Source organism: Xiphophorus hellerii, chromosome 15 (assembly GCF_003331165.1).
Source record: "Xiphophorus hellerii strain 12219 chromosome 15, Xiphophorus_hellerii-4.1, whole genome shotgun sequence".
In the NCBI taxonomy this organism is placed as follows: Eukaryota; Metazoa; Chordata; class Actinopteri; order Cyprinodontiformes; family Poeciliidae; genus Xiphophorus; species Xiphophorus hellerii.
The window spans coordinates 19,853,850-19,868,173 of record NC_045686.1 but is presented as its reverse complement, the minus strand read 5'-3'; the positions used below and the strand labels follow the sequence as shown (position 1 = coordinate 19,868,173).

General features: G+C 40.5%; 1 protein-coding gene across 10 annotated transcripts in view; it reads right to left on the bottom strand.

Moving 5' to 3' along the window:
- nrxn3b (neurexin 3b) overlaps positions 1–14,324 on the bottom strand; it is a 424,389-nt gene that overhangs the window by 316,273 nt on the left and 93,792 nt on the right. For 8 of the 10 annotated variants that reach the window (XM_032584566.1, XM_032584568.1, XM_032584558.1 and 5 more), the window contains exons 6-8: positions 12,245–12,546; positions 9,890–9,934; positions 6,804–6,965 (exon numbers count right to left, since the gene is read on the bottom strand). In XM_032584566.1, coding sequence (XP_032440457.1) covers positions 6,804–6,965; positions 9,890–9,934; positions 12,245–12,546 — 509 coding nt within the window. The remainder of the gene's footprint in view (positions 1–6,803; positions 6,966–9,889; positions 9,935–12,244; positions 12,547–14,324) is intronic. The other 2 variants (XM_032584560.1, XM_032584562.1) reach the window with 2 other exon arrangements.

Below are 14,324 nucleotides of genomic sequence, written 5' to 3'. Positions count from 1 at the left end.
CCGCTTCCTCAGTGGAAGGCATGTTGGTGGGATTGAGGAGGTCTTCGAAGTACTCTGCCCACCGGCCCACAACGTCCCGAGTAGAGGTCAGCAGCACACCATCCCCACTATAAACAGTGTTGGTGCTGCACCGCTTCCCCCCCCTGAGACGCCGGATGGTGGACCAGAATCGCCTCGAAGCCGTACGGAAGTCTTTCTCCATGGCCTCTCCAAACTCCTCCCACGCCCGGGTTTTTGCCTCAGCAACCGCCCGAGCCGCATGCCGCTTCGCCCGCCGGTACCCATCAGCTGCTTCCGGAGTCCCACAGGCCAAAAAGGCCCGATAGGACTCCTTCTTCAGCCTGACGGCATCCCTCACCGAAGGTGTCCACCAGCGGGTTCGAGGGTTGCCGCCGCGACAGGCACCGACAACCTTGCGGCCACAGCTCCGATCGGCCGCCTCGACAATGGAGGCACGGAACACGGTCCACTCAGACTCCATGTCCCCCACCTCCCCCGGGACGTGTTCGAAGTTTTGCCGGAGATGGGAGTTAAAGCTCCGTCTCACAGGGGATTCCGCCAGACGTTCCCAGCAGACCCTCACAACACGTTTGGGCCTGCCAGGTCTGACCGGCTTTCGCCCCCACCACCGGAGCCAACTCACCACCAGGTAGTGGTCAGTGGACAGCTCCGCACCTCTCTTCACCCGAGTGTCCAAGACATACGGCCGCAGATCCGATGAAACGATGACAAAGTCGATCATCGAACTGCGGCCTAGGGTGTCCTGGTGCCAAGTGCACATATGGACACCCTTATGCTTGAACATGGTGTTCGTTATGGACAATCCATGGCGAGCACAGAAGTCCAGCAACAGAACACCGCTCGAGTTCAGGTCGGGCGGGCCGTTCCTCCCAACCACGCCCCTCCAGGTCTCACTGTCATTGCCCACGTGAGCGTTGAAGTCCCCCAGCAGAACAAGGGAGTCCCCAGGAGGAGCACTCTCCAGTACCCCCTCTAAGGACTCCAAAAAGGGTGGGTAATCTGAACTGTCGTTCGGCCCGTAAGCACAAACGACAGTCAGAACCCGTCCCCCCACCCGTAGGCGGAGGGATGCTACCCTCTCGTTCACCGGGGTAAACCCCAACGTACAGGCGCCGAGATGGGGAGCAACAAGTATGCCCACTCCTGCCCGACGCCTCTCACCTTGGGCAACTCCAGAGTGGAAGTATGTCCAGCCCCTCTCAAGGAGACTGGTTCCAGAACCAGAGCCGTGCGTCGAGGTGAGACCGACTATTTCTAGCCGGAACCTCTCGACCTCACGCACTAGCTCCGGCTCCTTCCCCACCAGAGAGGTGACATTCCACGTCCCAAGAGCCAGTTTCTGCAACCGAGGATCGGACCGCCAGGGTCCCCTCCCTCTGCTGCCACCCATCCCACACTGCACCCGACCCCTTTGGCCCCTCCCACGGGTGGTGGGCCCATGGGAGGGGGGGCCCATGTTTCCTCTTCGGGCTGAGCCCGGCCGGGCTCCATGGGTAAAAGCCCGGCCACCAGACGCTCGCCATCGTGCCCCCCCTCCAGGCCTGGCTCCAGAGTGGGGCCCCGGTGACCCGCGTCCGGGCGAGGGAACACCAAGTCCAAAGTTTTCCTTCATCATTGGGGTCTTTGGGCTGCTCTTTGTCTGGTCTCTCACCTAGGACCTGTCTGCCTTGGGTGACCCTACCAGGGGCATGAAGCCCCAGACAGCATAGCTCCTAGGATCATTGGGACACTCAAACCCCTCCACCACGATAAGGTGGCAGCCCATGGAGGAGCAGAAATACAACCATATGAGAAATTCTTTGGCCAAAAGTGACAAAAGGACAAGGATGATAGAAATGACAGAATACTGACATAAACCAAGAACTTCAGTCCACAAAAAGGGACAATAGCTAATACTAAAAATCTAAGCCTAAAAGTAGAATTGAACATCAAACCACATGATGAGACATAAAGAAACAGCACTTCCAATTTTCTTTAGATGTCATTATTACGTAGGAAGTTCATCTGCATCATTTCATCTCAGTATGGAAGAGGATTAGAACCACTGAAATATTGTTTTTCTCAGATTTCTGACCAATCACTGAATTCTGACTTATTCTCAGAATTCTGAGATTAAAGTGTCTATTCCTTTTTTACCCCCATCCACTCTAATCCTCCTATGTAGTTGTGTGAAGGACTCAAGGTTATCATTAGAGAGCATTAGTCAACAAACAGCATCAAGATTTAGAATGATCTGGTTAAAGTTCGCTTCTAAATACAATTGAGAATCTGTGGCAAGTCACAATAAACAATAAATCAATTAATGATAAATTAAAATGAGTTCAATCATTTTCCTTTGCATGATTTATCATTTTTCTCTTTCTACTAAAAACTGGATGATAAAAGTTTTCAGTTTGGTGCTTTGGTCTTAACTTGTCCTTTGTTTTTATAATGACAATTCTGTTTACAAAAAGTTCATAATTAATTTTATTGTTTTTTTCTGTTTATTTTGGATATTTAAAATTTCTTCAAGTTCCAGTCTTAAATGTTCATTAAAATTGTAAGTTTATTAGCCTTTGAGAATGTGTTCTTTCATTATTATGCCTTCACCATTATATTGCTTGGAAATTGTCTCTAAGCAACAATGTTATCGTTTATCGCAATATCTTCTGGGACAATTTATCGTCCAGTAAATATTTGTTATTGTGACAGACCTAGTGGCAAAGCCTGAAAATTGAAATTCACAGACACTCTGCACTCAATCAGACTGAGCTTGATCTATTTAGAAGAACTGCAGTGCAAAACCATTAGAAGTATACCCTCAACACACAGCAGCTGCAATTACAGAGAAAGACAGTTCTACAAAGGGTTTGAATGCAAATGCATGTTCACAATGGAAGACGTTCAAGTTTGCGATTGCAGTATGACAAAATGTGGGAAAAAGTTCAAGAGGTACAAAACACTTTAGAGATTATGTACACTGACTGAGAGAAATCCTGACTTGCTGTTATGAATAAAGGAGAACAGAACATTTAGTCATTTTAATGGGAAACTGAATTGGAAGGAAAAAAAGGGGCAGGAAGGAATGAATATGTTTTGAGGAGCAAAAGCCATAATGCAAATGGATTATATGTGCAAATACTTGGCAGTGAATCAAACAATATGAAAGAAACAATAAATAGAGTAAAAGGCAGATCACATGGTGTGATGTGATCTAGGGAGCAGACAGCATCATGTCACTCTAATGGAACAACATATGATAAACAGTCAGCGATCAAGCAGCACCACCACGACTCCGGAGTCCTCTGATTCACGTCCGCAAAGTCAAGGGCCAACTCACGCTGAGTCGCACTTCCTCACATAATATTGGAAACGCACAAAAGGACACAAATGCCTATGCAAAGCCAGGGGAAAGTTAGCGAGCGCCTAATGAACACAGCTAAACACTGAGCTGCTAAGGAGCCAGATATTTCCCCCAGGAAGTGACGGGAGCCAAAGCGCAGCTCGAAGGAGAGCGAATATTGAATATTTGCAGCACATCTCTCGGTTTTGCTGGAGGCCAGACTCCAAATTACCACTAACATCTGGATATGTAAACAGACAACTGGCTGCCGAAGTGCGTGATTTAAATTATGGAAGAACCAAGCGGCTCACTGAAGAGAGCAGCACACGTGTGACTGAAAAAAGAAATAATCAATCTATCCAGCTGGAGGCAATTTTAAAGAAATTGTAAAAGTTAAATGAGATCTGCGCTAATGATTTTTATTAAACCAGATGTTCTATGAACTTTTTTTGATGGTAATCTCTTATGTATCATAGGTGAATCCTTGAAAATGAATGCTTCTTTTACTGCGTAAAGTGCCTGTTTGGGCCCATATTTGTGTTTTGGAGTGAGTGCACACATACATACATAACATAATTAACCTGACAAATTATGAGTAGACAGAAGCTGTGCTGAAATATTGGTGAGAAAGCTTGGATGTGAACTCACTGTGCATCAGTAAGCAGAACACTGGACCACACGACTTCTCCACAGAACTTTCATTAATCATTTGGAGCAAATTAAAACACTGTGGGATTATTCTAAGGCAAGCAATTAGCCCAAACTTGAGGAGTTTATACAGCTGAGTCTGTTATCTGAACAACACATCGCATATTTTAGCTACTGGATGTAGCTAAATCCTTTCAGGATGCAAAATGGAAGCGAAGACAAATTTTTCAAGGATGAAAACTTTATGAAGTAATATTGATCAGAAGGAAGAAATTAATGCTCTTTCTTTATCAATATTTACCATGATGCAAGAGGTTAAAATACCAAAGTTTTCATACTCATTTAAATTTGGCTATCATTAGCATGTTCTAACCACATACTGTCCTGAATTTTATTTTGATTTTATGTGACAGACCTAGACAAAACAGAGCCTGAATTCAGCCTCCAGATCAACATTACAATTCATGCCTATGTTTATAAATGAGTAGACACAGCTTCTGAGTAGAAGTGCCATCATTTCATTTCCTTGTTTATATGTACTGTAGTTACCAAGGCCACAGTCAGTGTGTTTTGTCAATCAGAAAAAATGTATATGCATTTGTCTGATGACATAATGTGGATTCTCTGCTCAGCTTGTTGCTTATTAAACTGAATGAACATGAAATAAATATGTCACTATTATCATTTTAAAAAATAACAGGTAGAAATAGGTTATGAAGGAATTTTTTCTGTCAAAATGGTGGACAACAAAAACCTCTAATGCAACCTCTGGTCTACACTGAAGAAAAGCGTTTCACCTCGGCATGCTAAATGCTTAAAGTGGTTCCAATAGCCTGGTTTTGACCAGCAATCTTAAATGGCAGTCAGTGCAAGAATGGTTGGAAAAAACTGTTAATATGTAATTTCTCTGAAACCCTCGCAGAGGTCATAGCACTTAGAGATTATTGACCGACGGAACAACTGTGTGAGATTCACAGGCAGTCTGAAGAAATTCACATCACTGTGGACAAGGTGACTTTTCATAAACCATACCAAACCTGGCAGCTACAGCAGCTGTGTGAGAGTATATTGTTCTTTGTGTGCCAGGTGTGTACCATCTTGTTTTTGGTTGGTAGCTCACTCAACTAGTCAGAACATTAATAGATTTACCAGCTTTGAAAAAAAAGTACATAAAACACCCAGGATGAATAGGGTGAAAAATTGTTTTGATAACATAAGATTTTATATTAATGCCAAAATAATAAACCTAAAGATATGAGAAAGAGTTTTGAAATACAGTAAAAAACAAAAACAAATATAAAAATAAAAAAAACACTTTGATATCTTTATACAGAAAACTAAAATAAACTGTACTATGGACTTGAAGCACAAAATAACATTCTCTCCTCTAACGGGTCAGATTGATCTGTTCTGTTAGCTTCAGGGGAAAAGATTGTGCTAAAATGTAAACTTACAGTTGTTGATTTTATATGGTTATATGTTTTGTGGCAGTGATTCCACAGCTATCCTCTGAGACATAGGTTCACACTGACATGAGAGCATCATGACGTTACATAATATCTTCTGTCATTGTAAAGCTCGTCACAAGAGGGGGAAAAAAGAGGTTCATTTTTCAAAGTCATATTTATACCATTGTATTCCTAAAAGTCAAACTAAATATTTAATTGATCACTTAACTATTTAGCTATGTTGTAGCTGAGTGTTTAATTAGCTAAATAATAAGGAAATATACAAATGTACTTGCCAATGAGCAGAAGTAGACTATCAAAACAAAAGCTAGGTCTTGCAGGCCTCTGGGTAAACTCATGTGGGTCAGGCTGGTAGAGATCTGTATTTAAAATGGCTCATCCTCTGTTTTGAGCTAAAATGTTCAAAAACTGAAAAAAAAACAAAGATAAAGAGGCAACTCCTGAACCTTGCGAGCAGGAGTTCCAGAAAAGAGGTTAGCAAGACCCAGGTTTATTTTAGTAGTCAATTTTTTTTTAAGCTTTTAGCTAAATGTTTAGCTTCAAACTAAATATTTTGCTTGCTTACTAAATTTGTCATTTGTATAAATAGCATGGTGGAAATATGACTATGGAAAATGAAACCCCGTGCTTTTTCCTCTTACAACAAACAACTGAAATTATTTTATTATCTTTGACTGTGTAACTATGGAAACGACACCCTGTATGATGTTGTCTCATGTGGTTCTAAGGGGAAACAATAAAATCCATCACGTCATTATTACAAGTAACAAGGAACTGAGAAGTTTAAACGAACGTAAAAGGCGATACAATTCTTCAAACAGCAGAGATTACTTCAGTTAGCAAGGTTGAAAATGTTTTAAACACCAGCAATTAGTACATGCTTTCTCACAACAAAGAGCCAACATATATGTTCCAGTTTTGCCTTGTTTCATCAGAAGCAGATATCTCTTTGAAAACGCTGCCCATCGAGAGGCGTTTTAGCCACACACTCAAGCCAATTCTGCAAATTGCCTGTGACAGAAGCAATTTTGGGGTATTTTCTTGCTCACCAACTGCAGTAAGTGTTATGAATTAGATTAAGTGAAGGGATATTGAAAGTCTGATTCCTCCTTTGCTAACTCAGCACCTTTAATTGATAATTCAATTTTTCAGCCCCCCTTGCCCTCCTGGGCCTGTCGAAGGGTTTTGATAGCCATTTTTGTGCATTTCAAAAAAAGCTTTTCCGTTTAACAGAGCGCCAACAGCTGCTTACATGACAGCACGCCTCCAAAATTGTTGTTTTTGTGACTGCATTGAGCATAAGATGTAGTAATACACCTGCTCTCTTGATAATGTCTCTTTACCTCTTTGAGGCAGCCCATGAAATTGTTGCTAACGGGAGATCCCGGCAGGTCCGCCGTGCTGGGGCTCCCGCCCACGTAGAAGAAGTCGTCGGAGCCCAGCATGGTGTAGTCCTCCTGAGTGTAGCCGGTGGTGGTGAGGATGCCGTCCACGGAGATTGTCACCTGTCGGGGCGTAACACATAGCCAAAGCCAAGCCATTACACTCTGGAATTCGCTCCTGTGTTGTTTACAAAGCACATTTCCTTCCTTGGTCTGCATTTCAACTCAAGTTTATGAACGTTTTTTTTTTTTTTCTTTTGGTACCTTGAAGCTTTTTCTTGTTTTGGACCAGAGAATGGTTAGATTTTTTTGGGGGGGGGGGTTAATGGAATTTTTTGTTGCCAAAGGATTCACAGGACAGGTAAAGAAAATATGACACAGGCATATTTTCTTTATCTTTGATGGGGGTAAGAGTATGGATCTTAGGTTTGATTCTGAAACTTCAGGTTGGGAGAGGGTTAGTACAATGTTCAAACCAAGGACAAATTGATCCCACTTGTCTTAGGTTTCGGGATTTATCTCTTACTGCAGACACACACCCATACATACACAGTCCAACACACACCTTCACTCACGCCAATTGTCTCACACACTCCTCTGGACATCTACATCTGTAAATCCACGCACATGCAAAACAAAGGGAGGCTTTTTTTCTTTTTTTTTAACACCACATCAATGTGCAAACCAAAGGCAAAACTCTTAGAAAAGCAAATTAAGCACACTTTAACTGGAGATGGAACATGGATTTGATGGTGGCATACAGATCTGGAACATGCACACATGGTACAGAGGCTCATGCAAGACCGGAACCCATACACGAGCAAGATCGCAGAGTAGCAGAGTCTGATCTCTGATCAGGTTTAGATCGAGTGTCATGCTTTTTTTTTTGTCTGTTTTTTGCTAGAGATGTACCAATCAATTGGCACAATTAGCCAGGTCAAATACTGAAAAATTGTTTGTTTCTTTATTGTTTTTGTTAAACGTATCCAAACTAATAACTGCAACTTGTTTTGATTTCTAACCTCATCAACCATCAACACATTTTGTGAATGCTTTTAGTTGGATGTACATAAAAGTTAAGGTGCCTATTCAGTCTTAGGTGGTGGAAAAGTGCAGACTCTAATTTTATCACCGTGAAAGTCTTAATGAGTTTCCAGGCTCTATTTCTTATTCAGTTGCTTAAAACATCAAATTTAATTTCCTACAAAAATGAATACTTATTTTACATAGATTCATATTTGTAATATATATATATATATATATATATATATATATATATATATATATATATATATATATATATATATATATATATATAAAGCTTTCAGTTTTGTTCCAGTTACTAACAGTTTGTGATTTTAAAACAAATAATCACAAAAATAGTTATGTATTTTTTGGCCTGTTGATTATTTTAACTTGGGTTTTAATCTGGAGTCAAGGCTACTGAATTTAGCTAAAAGTAAATATCGCAATTCTTTTTTAATTTGGGAAAAGTAGAGTATTAATGATCACTGACGCGTGAATTGGGATAATCTTATAATTTTCTATTTTATTTAAAACTACTATATCTCCTGAAAAGAAACAGAGGTTATGCCATACTCTATTTTCAAACGATGAATTGAACAACACTTTATGAGATGTTCAAAAACTTGGGATATATTAGAATTCAATCCTGCTTTAAACATCCCAACAATTGATCATTATGACGATGTTTGTTCACCTAGGATATCCAACAAAGCTTCACAGATCATTCATAAATATTCTGACATTAAAATACATGTGAATTCTGATTGTAAAACACAACTAGTGATTTAAAGATTACATAGTAACCCAGTCCAGATTTCTCTAAGTATTTTAAACTGGTGTACAGAGTTACTTGAAGCTCTTTTCTACACCGATGAATGGAAACCAACTTTAATATTTTGTTATTTCATAATCTGTGAGGAGAAAAAAAAACATATAAAAAGAAATTTACTCCCCTAATGACAGAAAATTTGAGAATTTAGATTTTGGAAGAAATAATTGAAATGTAGGTTTTTTTTAATAACACGAGAAGACATTTTATTTTTACCATTTTCTGTTGGATTTATAGCAACTACATCTATTCTATTTATCCTTTTACATTTCAAAAATGAATTAAAAAAAAAAAAAAAAAAAAAAAAAAAGACGGACATATCAGTATCGGCCAGTAAAGCCTTGATCGGTGCATCTCTAGTATTTCTTTTGTCAGTGTCACCAGACCAGACCGGTAATCCAAGATCAGTGTGCTGGTTCTTTGAAATGTTACGCGTATGGGCCCAGGGGTTATCGAAACACACAGACACCTTTTCACCAGCATGCTACAAAAACCTACAGACAGGGAGGGCAGAGTGAGTGGTACAGTGAGAGGTGGAGGGTGAGTGAATGGATTAGAGTGTTAGTGGTTATTCTGGGTGGTAGGGCTGAGGATCTATGAGTTTGGCAGATGACAGGTCGATTGATGAGGTGTGGGCATGCCATGCGCCATAGTGAGTTGGAAACAACTGTCAGAGCTCCCGCAATTGAGGTTAAGGGATGCCTTTTTTTTTTTCTTTTTTTTTTTTTATGGCGGCGTCTCTTTTAGGGCTCGGTGTCACCAACTTGGAGATTGTGGTAAGCTTCTGTCAGTTCTTGACGACAGTCCTCACAAAAAATGGGGACTTTCTTGTGTGAAAAATTAACATAAAAAGTACATTGCCCTGTTAAAGGCAAAGAAGTAATTTCTTTTTCTTTTCCTTTATTTAACTTGTCGGAAATCTGTAGTAATGTGGAAGAAACAAAGAGAAAAAAAGTAAAAGCCAAAGTGAAAAGAACAGGATGGGGGATTGTGGGGTAAAGAAGGAGGTTGTTGGCAGGTCAGGGAGGAAATTGAGAAGAAGCGAAGAAAGAATTGCCTGGTAATACAAACCCATCTCCTCATTTTTTGATAAGAGTGTCTAGGATGGAACTCAAAGAGAACGAATAAAAGAAGAGAGGGGGGAGGGGACACACGGCAAACCCAAAAAAAAGACAATAAGAATGATATCTACCAGACAATGTAGTTTGTTTACCATAGCGTGTCCAATGCCTGATTGCTTTCCAGAAAAAGGGGAAGAAAGGAAATCAACAGAATAGTGAACAAAAAAGGTTGTTAATAAGGATGGACAGAAAACAAAAAACCAAAAGCAACGATGAAGAATTAGGATGTCAGTTAGTACATTAGTTGGTTAGAAATTGGTTAGTAGTAAAGAAAACAAAAGAAATGGAATTCAACATGGATGAGTTAGTATAGCTGTGAATAAACACTACGTGATTCGTCAGAGATCAGGCAGCGGTAATCCAGTGCCTTCGCGCCATCCAAAGCAAATTTCCTACACCGGAGTCCTGCGAGAACACAAGCTAAACGGACGTCCTGTCAGATATTTGCATGGGATGGCTCAGATTCCAGCAAAAACCTGCAGTGTTTTTCCACCTTTGGTCTAACAAAGTGCTCCTTTGAAAGAGGAAAGGAAATGACAGAGAAAGAAAGAGAGACAGTGAGGAAAAGTGACAAGCTTCAGCTCTTAGCCTATAACCAAGCCTCTGTTGGGAATTTCTGCTACGACTACTTGCTAACTTGTGGGACAAGGCTTACTGTCAGAAAGGGTTAGAAAAGCAGCACTTACTTGTATTTCTGCTCTGACAGCAACACTAAATGCTGTCTTACCTGACAAACTAAAGGTCAACCGGGACAATGAACAAACCCAACATCCTGCTAGAGTTACCTTCACGTGCCGCTAGCTCTGTTAAGTCCGTTGGCATCTTTCTACAGCCGTCACAAGGACTCCGCTGACTCATATTAGCTTCACTGAACCGCAAAATACAAGCTAATTATAAATAATTGGAAAATATAAAACAGTAATTGTAGCAAAGCAGTAATGGATGACTCTAACACTTTCTACTTGGCTTTAAATTAAAATTTAAACGCTACACCTCAACAGAAACCGTTTTCCTAATTAAGGCAAGGAGACAGCAAAGGAACCCAGAAACAGTGTCAGCTTACATAATTACAAAAGTACAAGAGCGTTATTGAACATCGTTGAGCTGCAGAAAACAACAGGCCCTATGCCAATAGAAAGAATTTCTTAACTCCTAACGTCAAGTAGAGATTTTATTATTTCACTCACTTGTAAAACAAGCTGCCAAGCAGAAGGTTTAGCACCCAGAAGTTTGTGCTGGATCTAATGTGGTTCACATGAAGACCAGAGATGGGTCTCAAAAGGCTTTTCTGTGAAAAGAGCTGTCAAATGATGTGATCAAGCAGTAGTGAGGGGATCTTATAGTAATTTAAAACATTTAGTGCCACAGATCTCTTCTTTGTAGATGCATTACAATTATTTTGTGGGATTACTTACAGCTGAGTGGTCTTGTTGTACAGCTATACATGGAGGGAATTACCTCAGTGGCCCAAATTTTACTGCTAAAATTGGCTTTAAACGTGCAGCCAGAAGTACAATGAAACAGTTTCCCTGCATAAAGACAGACTTTCAACCCTGTTTTTTGGACTGTCCTGTATTTCACTTCATCCATCTTCTTATTAATGCTAACAAGCTTCTCTGTTCTGCCAAAGAATGGTTTGGTTTGCTAGTCTGTACTAGCAGACTAGCTAGTCCTCTACTAGCGGTGTAGCTTGCTATCAGAAAGCAAGTTGCTGCTATCTGATAGCTGAATCTAGTACAAACAGATGTCACAAACTGGATTCTCTATTCTCTATATGAGGACATTCTAAGTCAGGAATATGGATTACATTGGTCCTTTGCCGCTCTGGATACACCTGCATAAAGGTCCATCCCTGCTCTATCCTCCAATCTTTTGCTGCTCAAACAAGTTTCCTTGTAGGATTACCCCGACAACTCACTGCAGTTTCTTAGTTCTATTGGAGAACATTACTCCTCAATTATGACACTGTTCTTGGCTGTAAAACTCTTTGGCAACTCCATTCTAAAACTACTCCTTTACTCATCATGTTAGCTCAATACGAATCAAAAAAGTACCAATAACTGGTCTGTATGTGGACCAAATAATACCCAAACCCTTACCGATTTTCTTTTATTTTTTTATTAGTGAGTGTAATAATCAAATCTCATACCCCTAGATTGCTACTTTGCCTATTCACTAAATTACCATATAATAAACAAGGCAATGAATATAGCATAGAAGGAATTTGTGTGAATTTAACAATTAAAAGAAAAATGAAATCTGTTTTCTTAATAATGTTTCCAAACTGTAGAGATGAAATGACAACCAATAAGATAAAAATGAGTTTCTTAAAGCTTTCTCCAAAGCTCTTCAAGGCAGCTTCTCTAAGGAACAAAAAAAAGAAAAGAAAACCTCAAACTCCATCCATCACCGTTACCCCCGATTACCTGTCTCAGGTTGCGTGTCACTTTGATGTCGTGCCAGGAGTTGTCATTGAATTTTCCATTGACTGGCTCTACGATGGCCTCGAAGGCCCCAGAACCGAGGTTGATGACGAGGGAAACCGCCCCGTCTTTCAGGGCCAGATTGACATAGTCGGCGGACTTCCCCGTGTGCAGGAGGAGGCCGTTCCGCTGCCACGTCTTGAAAGACAGCGTGATCTCGTCGCTGCTGCTCTGAATGGGGTTCTGCGATAGATCGTAGCAGAAGTACTCCGAGCCGCGGAAGGTGGCCACATTCTCCTCTCGTGCTGAAATGACAAGATAGGGAAACCTGAACGTTACTGTTGCGCATTACCAACTGGAACCAACTACATCTTACTGGTTGTAACCACAAATATTTGTCCATTTATCTTAGGGTCTTGAAAGGTCCTGAAATTGATCATATTAGCACCTTAAAAGTCTAGTATAATTACCAACTGTGACGAAGAATTAAATAAAATGCATTGCAAAAGTATTGAAACTCATTTTCACATCATGACATGTTGTAACAACAAACTTGATACATCCTTATTTAATGCGTTTGACTGTCGGTGGATTATAGTTTGTTTAGGGCAGGGGTCGGCAACCAATGGCTCCGGAGCCACGTGTGGCTCTTTCATCCTTCTGTTGTGGCTCCCAGTGACTTTGGGAAATAGAATATTTTTTTAAAATTAAATCATTAAAAAATTATAAATTAAAATCATTTTAAAATAAATTTCTAAATCTGAACATTATGGTAAACTTGTAACATTAAAACAAAAGTTTTGAACATTTTTAGCACCCAAAATATACGTCATGTCCGCCGATGTGCGACAGGCATTCCTGGCGTACCCCACATGTCTGGCAGACCGCATTTTTTTAGCACACTGATTTATTGACTTTTTGACCCTTGCCTGGAAGATACATCATGAATAAATCCGAGAAAAGGAAACATTCTGAAGATGGCAGAACATTTAATGGTACGTGGACAGATAATTTTGCTTTTACCGCTGATGAAACTGGTTCACCAGTCTGCTTAATATGTGGCGAAAGACTGGCAAACAACAAGAAGTCAAATGTTGAAAGACATTTCGAGAACAAACACTCTGTCTTTCCTAAAAAATATCCCCGAGGGAGAGGAGAGAAAAAAGGCCGTTTCGGAGCTGATGCGGAAGGCTGAAGCGAGCAGGAGTCACTTCAAGAAGTGGATTAAGACGCAAATTCCGCTACATGTGCCAGTTTCGTGGTTACTCAGGAAATAATCAAGCATGGCAAGCCATTTACAGATGGAGATTATCTACAAATATAAATACATAACTATATATTGTTAAGTGAAATAGTCTTTTTTTTTTAATTCAGGAGGACAGGTGACCTCACACACGCGATGGGACACAGAAGCAGACTGCGCATTTTTTGGTTTGCTTGGTTCGTTCAGTGCCGGTGGATAATATTTGGATAAGTTTTGATTTTTATCTCCTGAATGAGAGGAGGACAGGTGACTGCATTCTGTTTCTATTTCTCCTTCAGTGCGGGTTGGGTAAGTGATAGGTATTTTCCTTTCGAACCTAAATAATAGAAAGAACCACAGACAACGTATATGAATTTTACGTGGAGCTTTTGCAAAAGGGAAGGCTCTGCCAAACTTCTCCTCCGAGCAGTTTTACAGAGCGTTCTGATCTGCTCTCACATGAGCTCCTGTTTTTATTGTCAAAGAAGAACAGGCAAGGGGGCAGTCAGGAAAAACAACAGAGGTCGTAAAGCTTCTAACCCAAACATCTAACAACCCAGTTCCAGATGTGTTATCTGATCAAAGGTCTGAGCCCGGTTCAAATCTCGGTCAGTACTGTCAATAAAACAAAATACGACTGCTCACAGGTAGTTACTAAATTAGGAGGTGCGTAAAGTTGAACAGACAGTAGTGACCTCCATACACACGTAAGGAAGAGAACACTTTAAACAGAAAATCACAATGATCTATAGGCTGAATGTGCACTAAAGTAAGAATAAAATGATAATACCAAAAAATCTCTAACAGTAAGTTTCGATTTTTATTTCTTAAATACAAAGA